The sequence below is a fragment of the Centropristis striata genome, chromosome 15, assembly GCF_030273125.1.
Source record: "Centropristis striata isolate RG_2023a ecotype Rhode Island chromosome 15, C.striata_1.0, whole genome shotgun sequence".
Lineage (NCBI taxonomy): Eukaryota > Metazoa > Chordata > Actinopteri > Perciformes > Serranidae > Centropristis > Centropristis striata.
The window spans coordinates 18495592-18515355 of record NC_081531.1 but is presented as its reverse complement, the minus strand read 5'-3'; the positions used below and the strand labels follow the sequence as shown (position 1 = coordinate 18515355).

At 36.5% G+C, this 19764-nt stretch overlaps 2 protein-coding genes across 2 annotated transcripts in view; both read right to left on the bottom strand.

Annotated features, from left to right (window-relative positions):
• The window catches only part of rars1 (arginyl-tRNA synthetase 1), a 29687-nt gene extending 16707 nt beyond the window's left edge, over nt 1–12980 (bottom strand). The window contains exons 1-11 of the mRNA XM_059352383.1: nt 12847–12980; nt 10775–10909; nt 9332–9523; nt 8745–8853; nt 8058–8158; nt 6720–6841; nt 5625–5745; nt 5007–5136; nt 4124–4228; nt 3371–3549; nt 1869–1978 (exon numbers count right to left, since the gene is read on the bottom strand). Coding sequence (XP_059208366.1) covers nt 1869–1978; nt 3371–3549; nt 4124–4228; nt 5007–5136; nt 5625–5745; nt 6720–6841; nt 8058–8158; nt 8745–8853; nt 9332–9523; nt 10775–10909; nt 12847–12891 — 1349 coding nt within the window. The 5' untranslated portion in view covers nt 12892–12980. The remainder of the gene's footprint in view (nt 1–1868; nt 1979–3370; nt 3550–4123; nt 4229–5006; nt 5137–5624; nt 5746–6719; nt 6842–8057; nt 8159–8744; nt 8854–9331; nt 9524–10774; nt 10910–12846) is intronic.
• A 2640-nt stretch (nt 12981–15620) lies between these two features.
• The window catches only part of wwc1 (WW and C2 domain containing 1), a 53227-nt gene continuing 49083 nt past the window's right edge, over nt 15621–19764 (bottom strand). The window contains exon 22 of the mRNA XM_059351201.1: nt 15621–19099. Coding sequence (XP_059207184.1) covers nt 19033–19099 — 67 coding nt within the window. The 3' untranslated portion in view covers nt 15621–19032. The remainder of the gene's footprint in view (nt 19100–19764) is intronic.

Sequence of the window (19764 nt, the reverse complement as noted above, 5' to 3'; positions counted from 1 at the left end):
GGGGGGGGGGGTCCTTCTCCCCTTCCTTGTTGCCTCTAACTGGCTCTCTTTAGCAGCCATTGAGCCAATTGAGCATGCTGAATCTGTGGTGGAAGAATTCAGTCTGTTCAGCCTTGTAAAACAGTGATTTCAACCAACTTGTCTTAATTTTTTATCTCTGCCAGCGCAGAACGCTGCAAAATGCCAATAAATGGGACTGAACATGATGAAACTGTATCATCTGCTAAACTGTAGTTTGGCTAATGTAGAGTGTTTGTACTTCTGTAATGTTCTTTTGAACAAATTCAGACTGACTGACACATCATTTTCTTCCAAACCGTCTAAGAATAGCACCACAGGTGTTATTTGGTCGCATTCTTCAAGGTTTTTGAAATATGAATCAGTCGCCAGTCTTTGCATGCTCTAGCTTTTTGAAGTGGGTTCGGTGTGTCAATGTTTATTTTGTGTTCAGGCTAAAAGCATCTCTCAGACTCGATCTCATGTGGTTGTTGTCCAACTTTTAATTACTGTTGTCCACCTACTGCACAACTTTTCAGTTTCCTCCTGCACCTCACATGCTGAGTAATAACAGCCTTGTGTTTGAACTACCAGTTCAAACACCGACTGAACTGTTTGTGGAGCAGCCGCTGTATATTTTTCCTTTTTTATTTGTCAATGCAGTCGTGTAGTAAAATTCAGTTTTTATGTATGATAATAAATGCAATAAAAACATGAAGCAGTGGTGATAAAGATACAGAGAAGGACATCCAGATGATTATAGTGTGGTGGAGCCGCCTCGGTCGGTGGAGATGCTCGTCTTTGTTGCTCTGATGACGGTGATTTGGATTCCTTTTAAACTGTTATTAGTCTGTATGCAGCTACAGCACTCAATCCTTAAAGACTGTTAGTGTTGACACTAACAATCTTTGACAGAGTCAGGAGTTTTACTGCCACAGCATATTTAACCCTTTACATCCACCAGCTCCAACTGACCGACTTGAGGATTGATGTAAAAGCATTTGTCCTTTATATTGCATAATGATGATAAAGAAGCTTATGATTTGGGGCGGGGCTACCTTATGATTGACTAGTTGCTAACACCACGAGCAGGATAGAAGCATAGCAAAACAATGTGTGCTTTTAAATAGCAATGAACTTGTTTGTCATTGTCCATGATTTATTCTGTTTCCGTCTTAGAATTTTGACCCTTATTTATATACAGTCTTTAGGCGCGTTTTCATTAGGTACTTTTTCCCTCTAGTGAGCCGTTATGGGTGTGGCTTGGGAGAGAGTACCTGCCTCGGCAGGTACTTTTCTGAGCCGCTACTAACTAGTCAACGGCGAATGGATACGGTTGAGGCGGCAATCCGCACATGCATGATTCATTTGCAGACTGGACGGTGATGGGTTAACACCTCCTGCTCTGACTGCAGGTGGGAGAGACTGCTGCGGGAGGACTAGGCCGCTTGTGAGTGCTTTAGGTCAGTGCCCACTGCTCGTTAAGAAGAGTCGGAACGAGTCTCCAATAACACCAGATTTGTTGCTCGTCGTATTTTTGAAAAAGAGTCTGAATAGTCGCTAAATATAGCGAAAAAGTTGTTAGCTGGTAACAGCGCTTGCAGCATTGGTCTGTCGACACATTAACTCTGTTGGTTAGCCACTACAAAAGTACCTGTATGGGAACAGAGGCCGAGGGGAACTAACTAGTGGGCAGAGCCAAAACACACACTGGGAAATACATTTATTCACTCCCTTGCAGAGAGGTTGATATGAAGATCCATACTGCTCTAGTATTCCTTTGATTAGTATGAAGTCAGTGCCAACAGAGTGAGTGTCTTGATCTTAAAAAGATATTTCAAAACCCCAGGCTCTGTGTGTTTTAAACTCACTTGTCTTCCCCCAGCACCACTCCAAAGCCTGCATGCTCCACCCGGGTCACCTGAGGGTTGTACCAGCCAATCATCTGAGCCGCAGCAAACACCACCTGGAAGTGTGTGGCCTGAAAGAGAAAATCAGTGGCATATAACATAAATGTCATCTTATACTTTCCAGATAAAGCAAAAGTTTAACGGGAATGTCATTAGTTCTGCTGGTATTTATACATTAAGTATTGGACAAAATAAAACCTGATGATGATGCTAGATGAAAAGCCAAATTGGATCAAATTCGTCCTGTGCTAGACAGGAATGTCTGGACAAAATTTTATGGTAATCCATCTTGTAGTTGTTCAGTAATTTCAATCAAAACCACAAATGACAGCCTCCTGATAGTACTAGAGGAAAAGTCAGTGGCTAACTAAAGTCCATAGAGTTCATCCTCCAGGCACCATTACAGTTGGTGCAAATCCACAACACAGGTGCTTCCCAATTTAGAGACACAGGACACAACCTTTATATCAGTCATCCTTTTATTTCTTTTAGCAAAAGAAACTGTCAGCTTGTTAATGTTTCTGACAGGTTGTTGTTGTTGTTATTGTGGCCTCCTGTGAACAAAAGCGGTAGTGTTTCCATGAGAACCACTGTCATAAAAGATCTTGATCTGGCTCATGTGTGAAACTTTTTTGGAAGCCAAAGAAAGAAAGAACTTTTCATAAATTAGAAAAAATAAAAATAAACACAGCTTTCTGCAGGATGCATGGAGATGAGGTAATTTATCCATTTTTGGTTATGTAACATCAATAGCTGTAATATAACGATAATGAAACAATGTTATAGCCACCAGCGTAACTTGATATATACCAATATCCTCCCTCCCCTTTTGATTGCTTCTGCTGTCTGTGACACGGACGATGACCTCTTTATTTTCTGACTTCAGTAAGAAGCACAAAATGATTATATTTAGAGAGATTCATTTAAGTGAATAATTCTAAGTAGCAGTCTGGATGTTGTTATCATTTACATCTCAAAAACAGAAAAAAGTATTTTTTTATTTTATCTACAAACGGTGTCTGCATGAAACCAGATGATGCTTCATCTATACTCTTACAAGATCAAAGCCAGCGTTGCTTGTTACTGTTGCGGTTTGTGCTCAAATAAAGTTTAGGATGCATTTTATTCCCCAAACACTTTACTCAAGTAAAAAAACAATTTATCTCTAATGCAATGCCAGTCGTGACGGGAAAGAAACAAATCTGACTTTAAAGTCGATTTTCTCCTCCTTCAGCCCTGAAGATCAAAAGTCTCCTGAAGTAATACAGAACAGCTAAACTTATAGTTCAGGACTAACAGGACAGCAATTGGTGTGAAACAAAAAGTCCCTCTGCTCCCTATTAGGTAGTTTGGATCGTAACTTTTGGCAGTTTTGTCCCTTTGTACTTCCAGGTTTCTGTGTTGGTTTTTTTTGATCCAGCTCCTTTATTTGGAAGCTCTTCTCTTTCTCTCTCTCCACCCACCTGTCCGCTGTCTGTGACATAGATGATCATGTCAGCCTTTTCATCAAAGAGACGATTGTGCAGTGCTGCGAGGTCCGACGTGTCGTAGGTGTACCCGCCGTCCGACTTGACGATGGTTAGGGGGATTTGCTGACCGGGGGCGAAGACGATCTTTCTACCCTCGTCAAGCTCCACCAAACCTGAAGAGAGAGGAAAGACAGAGAAATAAAACAACAATAAAGGAAAGATGGATACATAGGTAAAGAGGGTACACAAGAGAAGGAAGAGAGAGTGGATAGAAATGAAAAAAGGGAAAATGAAAGACAGAGAAAAATAATTTGGGTATCATTGGGGGGGAGAGATAATGAGTGCAATGGGGACATGCAGAAAAGAGGGTAAAGAAGGAAATTAGTCAACCCAGAAAAGAAATGAAAAAAAAAACAAGGCATGTTGTAATCTGGAAGAACACATTTATAAGACAATATTGCCCCCTGGTGGTCACATCAGGGAACTCAGGATTTTGTACATGGTATTACTGCTGTAACAATGCTTCTTTAATAACCCAGTTAGATAAAGATATGACTTAAACATGTACAGAAGCACCAGGGACTCAAACTGGAGGCCCATAAAAAAGCCCATTCTGGAGTGGGTCAAAAATGAATAATCTGAAATAGAATAAAGGGTTTCTCTGACAATCTCCTGAGAAAAGTCCTCAGAGAGAAAACATCAGTGCTCATCTATCTCCCTGTGACCTCTGACCTGCTACACACTGACCTTTCTCCTCAAACTCTTTCACCACCCTTGTCATCATCTCCTGGTAGTACGACTCTCCTCTCTCGATAATCTTGATGTCCAGGCAGTCGTAAACCCTTTGGAACTCTGAAACACACACAATCGCCATTGAAGTATTAGTTTTGTGGGCAATTAACAAAAAAGAAAAAGAAAAGAACAACCTAGAAAAACAACTTGAACACAAACTGAGAACATTTTTATTTAGGGTGTTGTTTTATTCACCAAATAACCCTTCAAAAACTACTACTACTACTACTACTACTACTACTGAAAATATAACAAAACATCCTAGTATGCATTAAACCAGGGGTGGGCAATTCATTTTCCCAAGGGACCACATGAGATTCTGCAATGGTTACGGAGGCTCTGACATATACTACAAAATTCGGCTCAATATTAATTTCATCGCTTTAAAAAATGCAGAAATGATATGGCTTTGAGCTGCTACTGGTAAGAATACATGTTAATGTGGAGTAAGTCAAATATAGCCGTAAAAAATGTAAAAACTTCAGACTCACAAATTACATTCAAACCACAAAAACAATATAGAGCATGTATGTTATGCAGTTAACCAGCATTTTTTTTAACTTCATGCAAAAAGCAATAACTGCTTTTCACATGGTAACGAGATAACTCTGTTTTTTGTTGAGCGCATTTCTGTGCAGCTGCGTTGCCTGCACATATGTAAATCGCCTTCAAAATAAAAGCACTGCAGTTGTAGTGATTTTTAATGTGGGCCGGACAGGGACAACCCACGGGCCACCTAATGCCCAGGTCTGCATTACACGGTGCTCTGTGGGTTATAGAGAGTACTGCTCCTTTAATACAATATTCCCATAAACAGATAGATTGATGTGCAGCGTACCTTTCCTGGAAACATCACAGATGAGGTTCCAGGCTTTAATGAAGTCGGGCTCTTTGCTCTGCAGTCTGACGACACACTGATACGCTCGCTTCTTAAAGTCCTCCTCGTCGTCAAAGCGCTTCTTAGACTCCTGATTGGGGGGGGGCGAGGTGGGCACAGACAAAAGAAAGAAATGAGGGACCGAAAAAAGAGTAGTGTGGATGATGTAAAAAGTAAATGAGGTGTGAAGAGAAATGAGGGAAGACAACAGGAGAAAGAACAGATAATGTTCTGTGTTGATGCATGCAGTATTCACACACAACATAAACAGTGTAGAATAAAAGTGCTATGCTGCAGGCACGTAATGCTCCATAGAATGTTTCATCTACTGACATTAAATTTTACTTTATAACTGACACTAACTGTCAAAAGTTTTTAACAAATAATTCTTAACATGTCAAACTTTTGGCTCTCTCTCGTAGCATTAAACCCAAACTGAGTGTGAAACAGTACTTAATGTTTAAATCCTTTGTAATGTGTTCAGATACTTTGCCATCATTTTCTATTGTCCCCTGAGGATTCAGACAGTGAGCAGCAGCAGACGACAGAGAGACAGAGACAGATGGAGTTTTAACTGACTTTATAGAAGGCCTGCAGGTCAGAAATGGGCGGGGAGGAAGTTAGGTAGTCTGGGAATTTATCCTGGAGGTGGGCAATCAGCATCCCAAACTGGGTCCCCCAGTCTCCCACATGGTTCAACCTGAGAGTGGCATAAGCAGTGTCAAAATAAAATACCAGAGACTTGTTTTACTTCTTACATCTAATGTACAAAAGTAGTTCTGACTGAAGAATAGAGAAGCCTGTCGGTCCACTTTGGTCCTGTGTAAGACATCCAAATACTGGACAGTTTGTTGTGATGCTTGGTGTGTGGGAAATCAGGGTCATAATCACCCGACTATTCTGTGAAACCACAATAAAGTCAAAAGTTCACCGTCAACATGTTGATATAAGAGTAATTTTCATGAAGACTGAACAGCTTTATGGAGATTCATGATCTCCGGTCTTAGTATGTTAGCATGATACATGTATACTATGGATAGAAGCTGCAAAAAAAAAAAAAAAAAAAGGATAGTTAAATTAATGCCATTATATTGTAGCAACAAATAAAAAAAACAATAATGTAAGCATTAATTTACAAAATGTGAATTAAATTGAAAATTCATTTTTTCATTTTATATATATATACACGTTTATTAAAAAAAAGTATTTTTTCAATTTTAAATGTATTCATTTAATCTGTTTTAACTGTACTTTCTTAATCTATTTAGCTATATTTATCATTTATAATAATGTTTGTAACATTTTGGTACAATAATGGCATTTATTTATCCAATCTTTTCTTTTTTCTTTTTGGCAGCTAACATCTTCCATATACGCAAATTGTTTATATTTGTATCCCAGTATGCAATGTCCTAAAATGGCCATACAGAAAATGTTTTGCACAAAAGAAAAGATGTGTGTCTATTTTTCATCCATGCAACAATTGAGTTTTCTGGTGTGTACTGAACACAACACACTCACAGTGATATTAATGTGTCTGTACACTTTTAGTCCTGTTCTTTCTCACTCAAGAGAGAAAGCACATTTGTAATATGAGTGAGTGCAGAACAGTGTGGTCAGCCTTGCTGAGAATAATGCGATCATGTTTAAGCTACAGCAGGTTTTCTAACTGACCTGAGAACGTCGTAGCCCAGAAACTCAAACAGCCGACACATGCTTTCCCCGATGATGGTGGAGCGCAGGTGGCCCACATGCATCTCTTTGGCGATGTTAGGAGAGGAGAAATCCACCACCACCTGAGCAACACACAAAATAAATAACAACCATTATAAAACCGTGAGACAAAAAACCTAACCAGACTTGATTTAGTATTAACATTTTTGATTTCCACACTGAAATTTGTGATTATCAGTCAGTCATCAGTTTCAAACAAAACGGATGATGAAATTAAACTAGGCTTAAACTACATTTAAAATTAAACTCAGAAGATTACATCTCACATCTGTTCACCCTTAAGTTCTACCTTTTCCCCGACTGTGTGTATACAAATAAAATGCCTTGCTTTTATTGTTATTGCTATCATTATAGTCATTTTTTAATGCTGTGACTTTAGATCAAATGACACCATATGAGTCTCTAATGTTCTGACCCAGCAGACATGGGGCAGTGAAAATACAGCTGCATCTCAATAAATTAGAATATGATGGAAAAGTCCATTTCCAGTAGTTCAAGTCAAATAGCCACAACCAAGTATTGAGTGCGTATAGATGAACATACCTTTCAGAGTCCAAAATTTCCATGATAAACATACTTAAAATTGGTCTTTTGTAATATTAAAAAAAATTGAGACACTGAATTTTAGGCCTTCATTAAATGTAAGCCATACTCATTATGATTAGAAGAAATTTAATAAATTAAGACATGAATGGTTTATTCTGTGTGTAATGGATCTATATAATGTGATTTTTCACTTTTTGAATTGAATTCCTGACATAAATAAACTTTCTATGATATTCTAATATATTGAGATGCACCTATAAGTGTGTTTTCACCTACACGCATGGAAATACAAATCATTTATACAAATAAAATGCACACACAAAAACTATTTTTATGCTTGACTAGAAAAGTTCATGCATCAACAAGGAAAAACGCCAAAAAATGCAAGAGAAACAGACTTAGTGAATTAATCAGGAAGTATGTGGCTTAAACACTGAGGAGACCAAAAAAAAAGAGAGACTGAAATGAATTTGCGAAACAAACAGAATTGTATTTAATCCTTTGAAATATGTTGAGTTCTGGCTGCAGCAAGGTCATCATCTGGCTGTTCTGTTCTTTTGGAGAATTAGTTCCACAAGTAAACCAACGGTGAAAAAAAACAATATTTCTAATCCTTCTGAACGTTTTAGTAAACGAGTGTGAGGCTTTATTCTCCACGTTTCACTCCACCTTCTCTGCAGTAGGTATCCAACATGTAGAAAATCACATCTAACATTCAGGAGTGTGACGTACCTTCTTCTTGGAGGCCAGCGGTGGAGGCTGCACGCCGTTGACCAGCAGGTTGCTCAACAGTTTAGACACAAACATCTTCTTGAGATGGATGTTGATGAAACCTGAAGACACGAAACACGTCAGAGGAGTTAATGAGACTGGACCAGAGAATACAGATGACTATCTGAAGAGCTTTACGTGCTTAGTATACCTGGAAGCTTTCAATATTTTTTTATGCACAATGTTTTCAAAAAAGTTAGATTTCAAATTCAGTCATTAACTGATTGATATTTCAATATTTTGCTTCTGAGAAACAAACTGTTAATCTATTTAAAATTAGATGGTAATGGTAATTATTGGCATTTTTAACTTTTGATATATTAATGAGAAAATCCAACAAAATTATGAATAGGTATTTTTTCGCATTATTTGCAAACTATTATAGACCTAAAATCTAGAATACAATCTATTTAGTTTATGGAAAATGACATGAGTGATTTGTGAATGAATTAATGTGTAAATTAATTTCAAGTTGTTCTATTTGTGTCTACACTGTCAGAATATTGCAATGGTTTCCTTGTTGCTCAATAACTAAAAATATTTTTGAAAAGCCAATATATGTAGGCAATAAGAAAAAAAAATGCACAAAGCAGAGGAGAAATCTAGTTTTCTTTCATTTAAATGACTCAAAGTGGGATGTTTTTTTACCTGGTCCTGCAATTTCAGTTTTCAGGATGAGTTCGTTTTCCGGAAGATTCTGGATGATCTTCTCTGCGATTTCCCTCGGGTTGATTTTCATTCCCTTTGACTTCAGCATCTGAAACACAATGAAGTCAAGACAATTTGATTCAAACAGTGTTAAATTAAGTGACAAAAAAGTACTTATTTTCAAACCTTTTATGGCCTCCTCAGCAGCCAAATTCACTGCAGCTCTCAAAGGAACTAAATAGTAATTGTGTGGTAAGTGTAATTTCTTAATTTGATGTACTGGAATTTTATGGGGAAACCTGCAGTGGTTGTGGTCAACAAAATATATTATTTCACTGTTACAATGAAAAGCATCAAAATATAAATCAAATCACTAAAAACCCTTTTTATTACTGAAAGAAGTGGCTTTGAAATAAAAAAAAAATGTTTTTAAACCCAACTTTAATTCTTAAAATGTACTCAAGAAACAGTAAAGCTAGGAATTTAAATAACTGAAAACATAAATAAACCCAGAATATAGAACTTTCATTTAAAGGGGAGTGAAAGAGTAATTTTCTATGATCCACAGACAGACTTGGCAGTCTAACCTGGGCCATGGCCATGGCACTGTTACACTGGTAGTCTCCAAACTTGGCCTGCTGGTTGGGCGCGACAGACAGCGGAGGGTTGTCCAGCTCGGGGCAGGCAGCCCGGATAGCCTCGCCGAAAATTTCCTGTAGACGCTCGTTGATGTTGGTCATGGATTTACCGCAGTGAGTCGCCCTCTCCTCCTGCAGGCTCTGCAGACACACAGCACATCAGCGTCACCAAAATCATTCAGATTCAGATTCTCCTTTATTGTCATTGAGTAACAAATACTAGGACAACTAAATTAGCCATCAACCCGTCCAAACGTATACTTTAAACACACATACAATGACGGAGGTGGACAGGACAGGGAGACAGAGATGAAAAGAAAAGAAATACAGCACAACGTGAGGAGAGGAAAGGAGGAAAAAACTAAAAATTAAATGTTGGATACGGGGGCGGGCAGGAGAAAGAGCTTTATATTTTCAGCTATATTTTGGCAAGACGGTGAATGATGGAACAAACATGCTGTCCAAATGGACAGCTGAGCAGTTAATTTATGCTGCAGGGCTGATGAGAAAAGTTGTTGTTTGTTTAACTACATTTTTTAATGACTTTGACTTGTGTTGACAGCTTCAATTTGCAAAACAATCATTGGTGCATTCGGAAATAAAATGGCCATTGCCAAATAATGCTATCAAACACAAACTAATTCTTATGTGGTAGTCATCCCTAAAAGAATATACAAATAGAAACAATGAAAGCTTTCATTTATAGAAGACGTTGAGTTATAAGCTAAAGTCTAACTTACACAACAATACATCCTACATTCACACAAGATAAAATGATCACTATATAGTTCAGATCACCTTTTCTGTTCTGCATCAATAATAACCTTTGTTTGAATTTCAAGACACTATGGTTGTAAATCACAACTTTCATCACAACACGATGCTATATGGATTATATTTGCTGATATCACAAAAAACGCTACAATATAATTTCCAGATGATATTTTATGCTCATTTAACACAATCAGTTGCACTTTTAAAAAACAACTGAAATATGATATGATGTCACTACGCACCTCCAGACATTTAAAGCAATTTATTCTTTTAAATAAAAAAAGAATACATATAAAGTGGGAATTTCAAGACATTCGCCAATACAGTTTAAGTGATGTTTTATTCAAATATGGATTAAAAAACTTTTTAAAAAATAAAACAGCCTATGTTGCTCATTCATTCAACAAAATTAATAAAAACTTATATTTCTTACACTAAATAATTGTTTGTTTAAAAAACTTTTGTGTCCATTAGTTACCCATCACTAACTTTTGAAGTCTTAACAGCTGCAGTTAATGGTTTGAACCTCTTTTCAGTAGTCAGCAGCAGCTGATGAAGTTGTGCACATCTTGGAGCAGAGAGCGCTCTACTCTGCTGTAGTCCTGCTGTGTCACTCACCCTCTTCAAGACATTGAGGCGGTACTTCAGTTTGGCGTTTTCGTCCCGCAGCTCGTCTAGACGTGGAGATGGATTCAGATTTTGTGGGTTTTTTAGACTCTCAATCTCTGCAGAGAGACTCCGGATGTCCCGCTCCTGTAAACCAAAGCAAAAGACACACACACTTGCATTTGTGATTTGTAAGATAACCCAGGCTTTGAGATGCTACAGTACTGTTGTCCTGTGATGTGATGCAAGAGTTCATACAGCAAAGAGTGAAACCTACTGCAAGCTGACTGCAGCTGAATCTTTGGAAAAATCTACTTTTGAAACATCTAAAACAATGTAATTAATTATAGGAACTGTATAATTCCAAATATTAGAGCATGATTATCATCCAAAATGTAAAAAAAAATTGGAGGATAGGTGTGACAAAATATTACATATTAACTTTTGTTGTCATGAATTTCTCTGAGGCGGGGCTCAGTGACTTTAAAACTCCTGCCTTAGATAAAGGTAATATCAGAGACTCAAAGTGAATCATTGCTTTTACAGCGGCAGTAATTGTACTGCACCAACAATCAGTGCTTATGTTGCTTAGTGACGGACAAGATTAGTCATTATTAACTGCACTTCTACCACTACTTGGTAAAACAGAAAGTGATACATGTATGTATTTTTAGTTTTGTTTCAATATACTTTCAATTTGACTTTCCACAGCGTATGTAAATCATAAACATTTAGCCTCGCATACAACACTGGATTGAAATGTATTAAACCACCACTGCATTCCCACCAGCAGGTACTCTGGTCATAAATTAAGCCATAAAGAGTTTTTTAGTACCTCGAGTCAGAATGAAACCCAGAGCTCCATTTATTGTCAGAACATGATGCAACACACATTCGAACTGCAAACTGACTACCTTGAAATCACTATTGTCTTAGATGTTGTTGGCTGTATTTTAATAAAGATATATATATATTTTATCAGCATATCAATTTTGCCCTTTGACAGATAGCACAGAAGCTGTGTTAAAGATTCAAGGCTCTCTCACCTTACATCTTCTATTACATATGAGCTGAAATAATAAGTCAAATAATAGTCGACAGAAAATTCAACTATTTTGATAATTGATAAATAATTTATTATCTTTTTCATACATGATAATTAACTGAATATATTATAATAGTTTTTAGATTGTCGGTCAGACAAATCTAGCAATTTAATTTTAATTATTTAAACTAATTAATTTGTATTTTAAAACTATTTTCAAACGTTGCCTACATAAACAATCAATTAATCGAAAAAAAAGTAGACAATTACAAAATGATGAAACGATTTGCCATATCAGAAAATTACACCACTGCAGGTTAGTAATATCCAAATGATGAAATTAGCCTTTTCCTAAAACATTAATCACCCAGGCTCTAGTCTAGCATAGATTTTACCTATCTCCAGCTGTAAACTGCACGTTTAATATTATGTAAAGGATAGCTTGATCTCCCTGTAAGATGTAGCTACCTTTCACTTTTACTGGACTAATAGCGTCCATGAGATATGCATGTGTGTAAGAATAAAGCATAGACTGGTATAACCTGTTCTACGTGGATTGGGACTCAGACAAGACTTCATTTAACTATGAGCTCCTTTTATAATTTCTAGATTCTCACATCCAAACGATCTCCAAGTAAAATCAGCACCAGTAACGAGACATTAAATAACGACAGGACGGTTTTAAAACTCTGGACAGCCACGTCCCGATACATCGCTGATGTAACTTTCTGTCACTACACAGTGATGTTGGTCGACAGCGAAAGGAATAACAGGAAAGCCAAACGTTATCATTACTGTTAAATAAAATGAGTGATGTTTGGTGTGAGGATCGTAAGCCGAATGTCAAAGCGATAACCAACCACTCGGTACACATCCTTTACTTTGTAATGTCATTTAGTTATAGGGCAAAACATTAAATTAACAGTTTCTTTAATGAAGTTTGGAGTTGCGATGACCGGTGTGTTGCTATTTGACTGTTACGCACACATTTAACCTGCTAGCTAACATCAGCTACATTACCCTGAAGCCTGTCGGTTACCTGTTGTTGCAGTCGGGCTGTGTACTCGGTTACAGGGTCCCCCATCTTTCTGAAGCACCGGAGAGAAACTCTTCTGTCGGATGGATGTGGAAACTCGTGGCTGATGAAACAAACCGGGAGGAGGAAGAAGTTCACAACTTCAAATGCACTTCCGGAAACATCGTCTTCTTCGTGTTTACTGGCGAATCGCTCACCATCGTATAGCGTATTGCAGCGACAGCGCCACCTGCTGCATCCCGTATGTAAAACACGGCTTTATGACTACAGTCCACTAGGCTACACTTCAAAAGTATTTATTGTACTTTTTAATGCACTAAATACATTTCACAGCTAAAGTTACTTTTTGGGAATACATTTCACATTAAAATACATGAAATGAGCGCTTCCAAAATACAACACATGGTTAAAATAAATACTCTGTTACCAGTAAAAGTCATGCATTTAAATTGTTACTTAAGTAAAAGTACAAAAGTAATGGCATCAAAATATACATTTGTATTTGAACTACTTGTCTACTACTCATGTTGAAATATTTTGTATTAATAATCTGAATATGGAAAGTAGCTAAAGTTATCAAATAAATGTTAATAAATAAATAAAAAAGCAAAATAGAAGAGAAGAACTTTTTTATTTGTTGTGAAACTACAAAACATATTGTTTGGTTTTTTTTGTGCTGGTGAAATATTTACAACTCTGGTTGATAGTACAGTGTCTGAGAATAAAATTCACAGCTTTTCGGGACTCTCACGATAAAAAGAAAAACAGGAAAAGCACACCCAAATCACAAAGTGCAATAAATACATGCTGTATGTTTTTTCATAGTCGCCTCCATACACATTACCAGGTTCATCGCCAGTCTTAATACAAACAGATTCATTAGGAAAAAACAAAAAACAATAATCAAATGAGGAAAAAAATGCACTTGAACTTCAAAAAATAAACAAGAATTATATCACAACCTAGATGATGAAAAAAATAATTATTTGTGACTAACAGCATTTGTTTTTTTCTCTGAATGATCGTGATTTCTCGTAACAAAAACCTACATTCCTTCATCCAGATGTTGTTATATATAAATGAGTCTTTTTTGATTTAGAGGTTAAACAACATTCGGTCGATCATGACAAAGTTCAATGGACGTTAAAATAAACAGTACTGTTCCTCAGACTACATAGAGTCCTATTCTTTAAATCTACTCGCTCTACAGTGGAGGAAAACAAAAAACAAAACGGTTTACATTAGGAAAATTAATGCAAACATTTCTCTACATTTCCAGCTTCTTACAGATCAGACAATGGCGACCAGGTTTGGACATTTCAGGGGGAAAAAAAGAAAGAAAAAAAGTTTACATGTTACTTTCCACAAAAGGCACACTCTCTCACATAACTCCAAAGGCTTTCATTAATTTCACAGTGTTCCTGCTACAGTAAAACCCTCAGCCCCGTCAGAGTTTACAGCTGCATTCACACTGCAGGAGGAAACCAGACGATTGTGTCATGTGACTTTAACAAGTCTCTTTTTCTTTTCTTGAACAAAAAAGAAACACAGCAATAGTGCCATTATCTTTTTGTTGCAACTTTCTGACTACAAATCTGATTTGTGGCAATTGGATCTCAGTCTGAACAGTCAGATTAAAATTCACACATCTTTTATGTTGCTCCAGTTTGTTGTGGCAATGGAGTGATTTAGTGGAGATTAAGTCAGGCCTTAAGGTGTATTTGCTGTGAAGAAAAGTAGAGTCAACAGTAGAATTTTAAAGGCCAATATAATAAAACTTTTTTTGCTACTTTGCACATTTGCATCTCCATCAGATTCAAGTTTCACACATTTATCTCACATGGATGTCCACACAAGCGTCAATTCAAACTGTTGCACGAGAGCAGAAGAGGAAATTAACAATGTCTGTACAGCTATTATTTGGATCAACGGTGACCTCAGTTTCTGTTTTGAGCATCAGGTGTTAAATCTTTGGTATTGATCTTTTGTACATCGTTTAGTTCAGAAATATGACTGTTCAGACTTATATCAGCCAGAATCAAACTTTAATTTCCTGCAGTGTGAACACAGCCTCAGTGCGAACATCCTCAAAGCATTTGATTCAGTTCCTGTCAAGCTGCACCTTTTCTTTAGTCTTTTCCTAGACAAAGGGCTAAGAGCTGTAGTGTTGTTTGATTATTATGCATTTGTGTGATACTTGTTATTCCTTTACACTTGTGCAAAATATTTCTACTTCTACCTGAATGTGTCTTGACTATCTTTCTTTTTTGTGCAGATTCAAAACATTTAAAGGATTTTAATTATCCGAAAACAAGGCTGATTTTCATTTTTTTAGGAATTTTCTGGGGATCACTGAAATATTGGAGGGTGACTTGGTGACGTGGGAAAAAGGGAACAGGAAGTAGAGACCAATAACAAGGAAAATAGTAACCTCTTTTGATCTTAAACATACACACACCGAAGGCAACACATGTTCAACACAGGCAAAAAATAAAATAAAAAAGGTTGTACGTCGACTCTCAACTGGATCTACAGTTCAAGCATCATATGAGCTGCTTTTTATCTACAAACAGTAAAACAGAGACACATCTGTGATGACAGCAGCAGAGAGGTTCTTGTCAGCTACATTCTTGTTTACAATGGGAATGAAAACATGATTTCATGAAGTGTTTGCGTCACTTTTATCCAAAGCACCTAATGGACCCAAAACACATATTCTGCATGGTGACCCAGCAAGAACCGCTGATGATGACAGTGCATTTTTCCCCCAAAAAACAGCACTACATTTATTTATCAGCACAAATATAACCGGAGCAGGATGTTCTGTAATATTATATCACAGGTGACTCCACTTTAGGACTGTAAACATATTTTTTTATTACTATTCATTTCTATTTCATGTTCTGATCTTCAGATCTGTAATCTTGTCCTTCTTGTTGTCTATTTTATCTTTTTTTATTTTCACTGTTTTCTCATCCCTCTACTAGTTTTTTCCTGCTTTCAATTTTGTCGGTCACAGTGTTTTCCAAATTTTGTTTCCTTGGTAAATGTTAGAGTGTTTCTGTGATTTAAAGAAATAAAACTAAAACTCACTTGTTTTCAGTCTGTCATGTTTAAAATGTTTAATAATTAGTATCCAGTGGGTGTAATGAACTCATTTTTTGAGTGTTTTCTATTTTATTTAATAAAATAAATGTAGAAAAAAGGCCTCTATTTATTTGATCAAATAAATGTTAATGTTAATATTAATCATAATTATATTTTCCTAATTTACTTTTTCTGTTCACATTTATTTATCTTTTAAGCAGGCTTTTTCATTCATTCCTTTATTTTTTTCATCCATATGATAATAAAGGGACGTGTCTTGACTATTCTGGCTAAAGCAATAAAACCCACATGCCACAGTCAATGAATATTTTTTTTGTATTTCTGTGCATTTATTTATTTTTAAATGAATTAAGGCTTTTTTTCTAAATTTCTTTCATTATTATCTTTTTATTATTATCTATTAAGTCATCTATTTATTAAAATGAAAGCTTTATGACTCCACACACTTTTATTTCAGTCAATCATTTACTGCAGGTACCAAAACACCTTTTAACAACTTTTGTAGTTTTTAAAAATATTTTTTTGTATTTTTCAGGGGTATTTCTCAGAATGGTAAAACAAGAAAAATGTCCTCTACGACACATCTTCCACAAGAGTCCAGTTATCAGCAGGAGCATTTATAATATTACAGCGAGTAGGAACATGAGGTATGTCACCTTCAGAGTTTTGCTTTAACGCAGGTGAAATGTTGAGAAAAGCACCAAGGACGACTTTTACAACAGCTGCTCAACATCCAGGTACAAACACAAAGAGTCAGTAAACAAGAGATGTGCCGAGGTCGAGGTCTGCTGCTGATTTATAAGTCGGGTTGCCATGGAAACAAAGTCAGACGTCAGTAAGTCTTCACTGAGCTGAATAGAAATGACATTGCAGGAGGACAAACAGTTAACTGACTATCACACAGTCGTGTCAGAGGTATAGAATTTGAGACACTCTGCACATACAGATAAAGTACGATTCTTACTGCCTTCTCATTTGATTCCAAAGCCAGGTTACTATGCAAATGCTCACAATTAACAGCATGAGGAACAGTTCATGTTTTACATGTCTTTTCTCTGATTAAACTGATAGCATCTAAGGAGAGTCTGCATGCCAGATTAAAAAGTAAAGATCTTCAATTATCCAAACATATTTATGAAAATAGATGTTCAGATTCATTTGAATTTTAGAGTTTAACTTCCTGAATGTGCAGAATGTACATTTCATTTTAATTCCATTATAATTATTAGACCGTTGACTTTTAGGTCATTGTTGTGATTTCAAAACATACCATACATTGTAATAAACCAGCAGCATATAAAACTAAAACCTTTAATATTAATGCAGCTCTCAAACTTCAAAGTAGTCTGACAGTCCAACAATTAAAAAAAAAAACATTAAAACATTAATGTCCATATTCATGACTACCTGTGAAAAATAAATAAATAAATCACTTAAACTCATTGACAGTATTCCTTTTTGGAATTGGCTGCAGGATTGTATATCATTTGTAATTTATAATTTAATGTGGCATGGAGAAAAAAGGTAAGGCTTGAAACCTGCTGTAATTTATGTTTTTGGCCTCTTGGGGGCAGCACAGCGATACCACATTAACATATTATCACTATAGTTACCTATTTACAGATGTGTTAAGCATCATTATATCTGAAGTGATTTTTATGTCCAACTAATACATTTAAGCTCAATACTCACTCGCTTTTGGCTCTTTTTTTGGTTTCCACAAACTTCTGATGGAAATAACTGCTTATTTAGCTGCTACACTTCCCATTCTGCTCACCAGATAGTCTCTACCTGTGTCTGTCTGCTGTTTGCTGCTGACTGCGCAGCTTTAAAGAGTTAATAAGAAGAATATAAAGCTGATGTGTTCAGTTTTGCTGGGGCACCATGCTAACATGAATCAAGATATACAGATTGAGCTGCAGAACGTCCAGTTCTAAGAGACATGAGAGCGACTCAGATATGTATCCAAAACATCCAGTTACAGAGTAGAAACAGAGGGAAGTTGAAGTCTGAAATAAAAACTCCTTTTAGTTCACAGTCATCAAAAAATACATTTGATCTTCACTTCCTGCGTGTGATTCGACAATCTTTGTTTGCTTCAACAATCAACAATCGTTCCAGCGCATTCAAGGCAAAGGTTTACAGGTTTCTTTTTTCATTTTTTTCAAAAACTTACATCAAGCTTCTTTACTTTACTTATACCTCAAGTTTCCTAAAGTGCAGACTATCCGAACAACTACCTGAGTGTTAGTGAGAGTTAGTGCTGATTCTACACTTTGCTGAGTGTGTGTGTTACTGGTGAGAGAAAATCATGACGACTTTTTACTTTCCACCAAAAAGAGAACAATCTTGTTCAGATCAGGTTCATTCTGTAATGTTTGTAAAGCGAAGACACTCCAGTTTTCCTCTCGTGTTGTTGTGTCGTGAGCCGAAAGACACTAGAGCTCATACAGAAGGCATGCTGATGAGGCTTATATACAAACATCTGTGCTGTCAGACAAGCTTCAGGTGTGCTTATGTTTGTCTGCGTATAAAGTTTTTAAAATGCTCTAAAAAAACACAAACCTTGAACAGTCAATATTAAATATCTCTTAAGTATAGATATTTTCTCTTTTATCATCAGCTTAAGTTGCTTATTTTGCTTTAGTACCATTGTTTGACATTGTTTTGTGCAATCAATATACATACATGTATTTGTTTGTCCAAATGTGTCACTTAATACAAAACTCTTTGTATGTACATGTGTGACTTTTGTGCTGGAATGATTTTAAACACCAAAGAGCCTATAAACAGCCTGTTAGTAACAGAAACACAACGCCATAAAGAGAGTGGAAAAAGAGAGTGAAATAATAAAAAGAAAAAGCTCTAGCAGTGCTATCACTAATTTACAAACAAAGACTATGCACATTAGAAATGCTCAGCTGTTTAAAAAATGTGTTTCTTCGTGGTTTTGAGTGTTTTCTCTGCTAAACATCTTTTTATGCTTTAAAAATTCTTCATAACACCGCCAAACGTTTGCTTCATTTGTATGGGAACAGCAGGTTAAGACTCAAAGGGGGGGAAATACTTTGAAATGCTTCTCTACACGTCGTCAGCCGGCAGGTCTGGAATGCTGGTCTTTGCTCGTGTGAAGAATGCCATCTTCTCTCTGAAATCACACAGGAAACAGTCAGAGCTGAACACAAGGAGATCTTTACCTTAATGGTGCTGTACCCGACATTCAGAGCACATTTGGTTCAGTGTCTGAGCAGGGATTAGCCACAGGGCTCTCATTCTCAGTGCCAACTCGTCACATATTTACATTTAGTCATTTAGCAGACGCTTTTATCCAAAGTGACTTACAGGAAGAGTAAAAGCAAACAATCAAGGTATAGTGCAATAAGAGCTATTAGTGCATCAATAAGTGCTAGTGACAATTCTTTGAGGAGTAGAATTATCGTGTGGTGCTAGGAGAGAAGATGCTCTCTGAAGAGCTGGGTCTTCACATATGGACGCTTGAGGACACCCCTTGGCGTACATAGAAAGTATTTGTATACTGCTATATTAATGTTCTAAATGTTATTTACAGCACCTTTGAGTGTGACCTTAAAGCCAACATGTCCTCTTTAGCTTGAGCGTGTTTCTAACAAAAACCTGATGTCAAACATTATGACTTCTCATAGTTTTTAGTATTTAGGTGAAATGTTTAGATTTAAATCCATACATTTGTTCTTTATCAAATTAAGGCAACTACAAGGAGTTTTTAACTGGTTATGGGAAAGTTTTAATAGTGATGTCTCTTTATGACCTACATAGGCAAATGAGTCCGTCAGC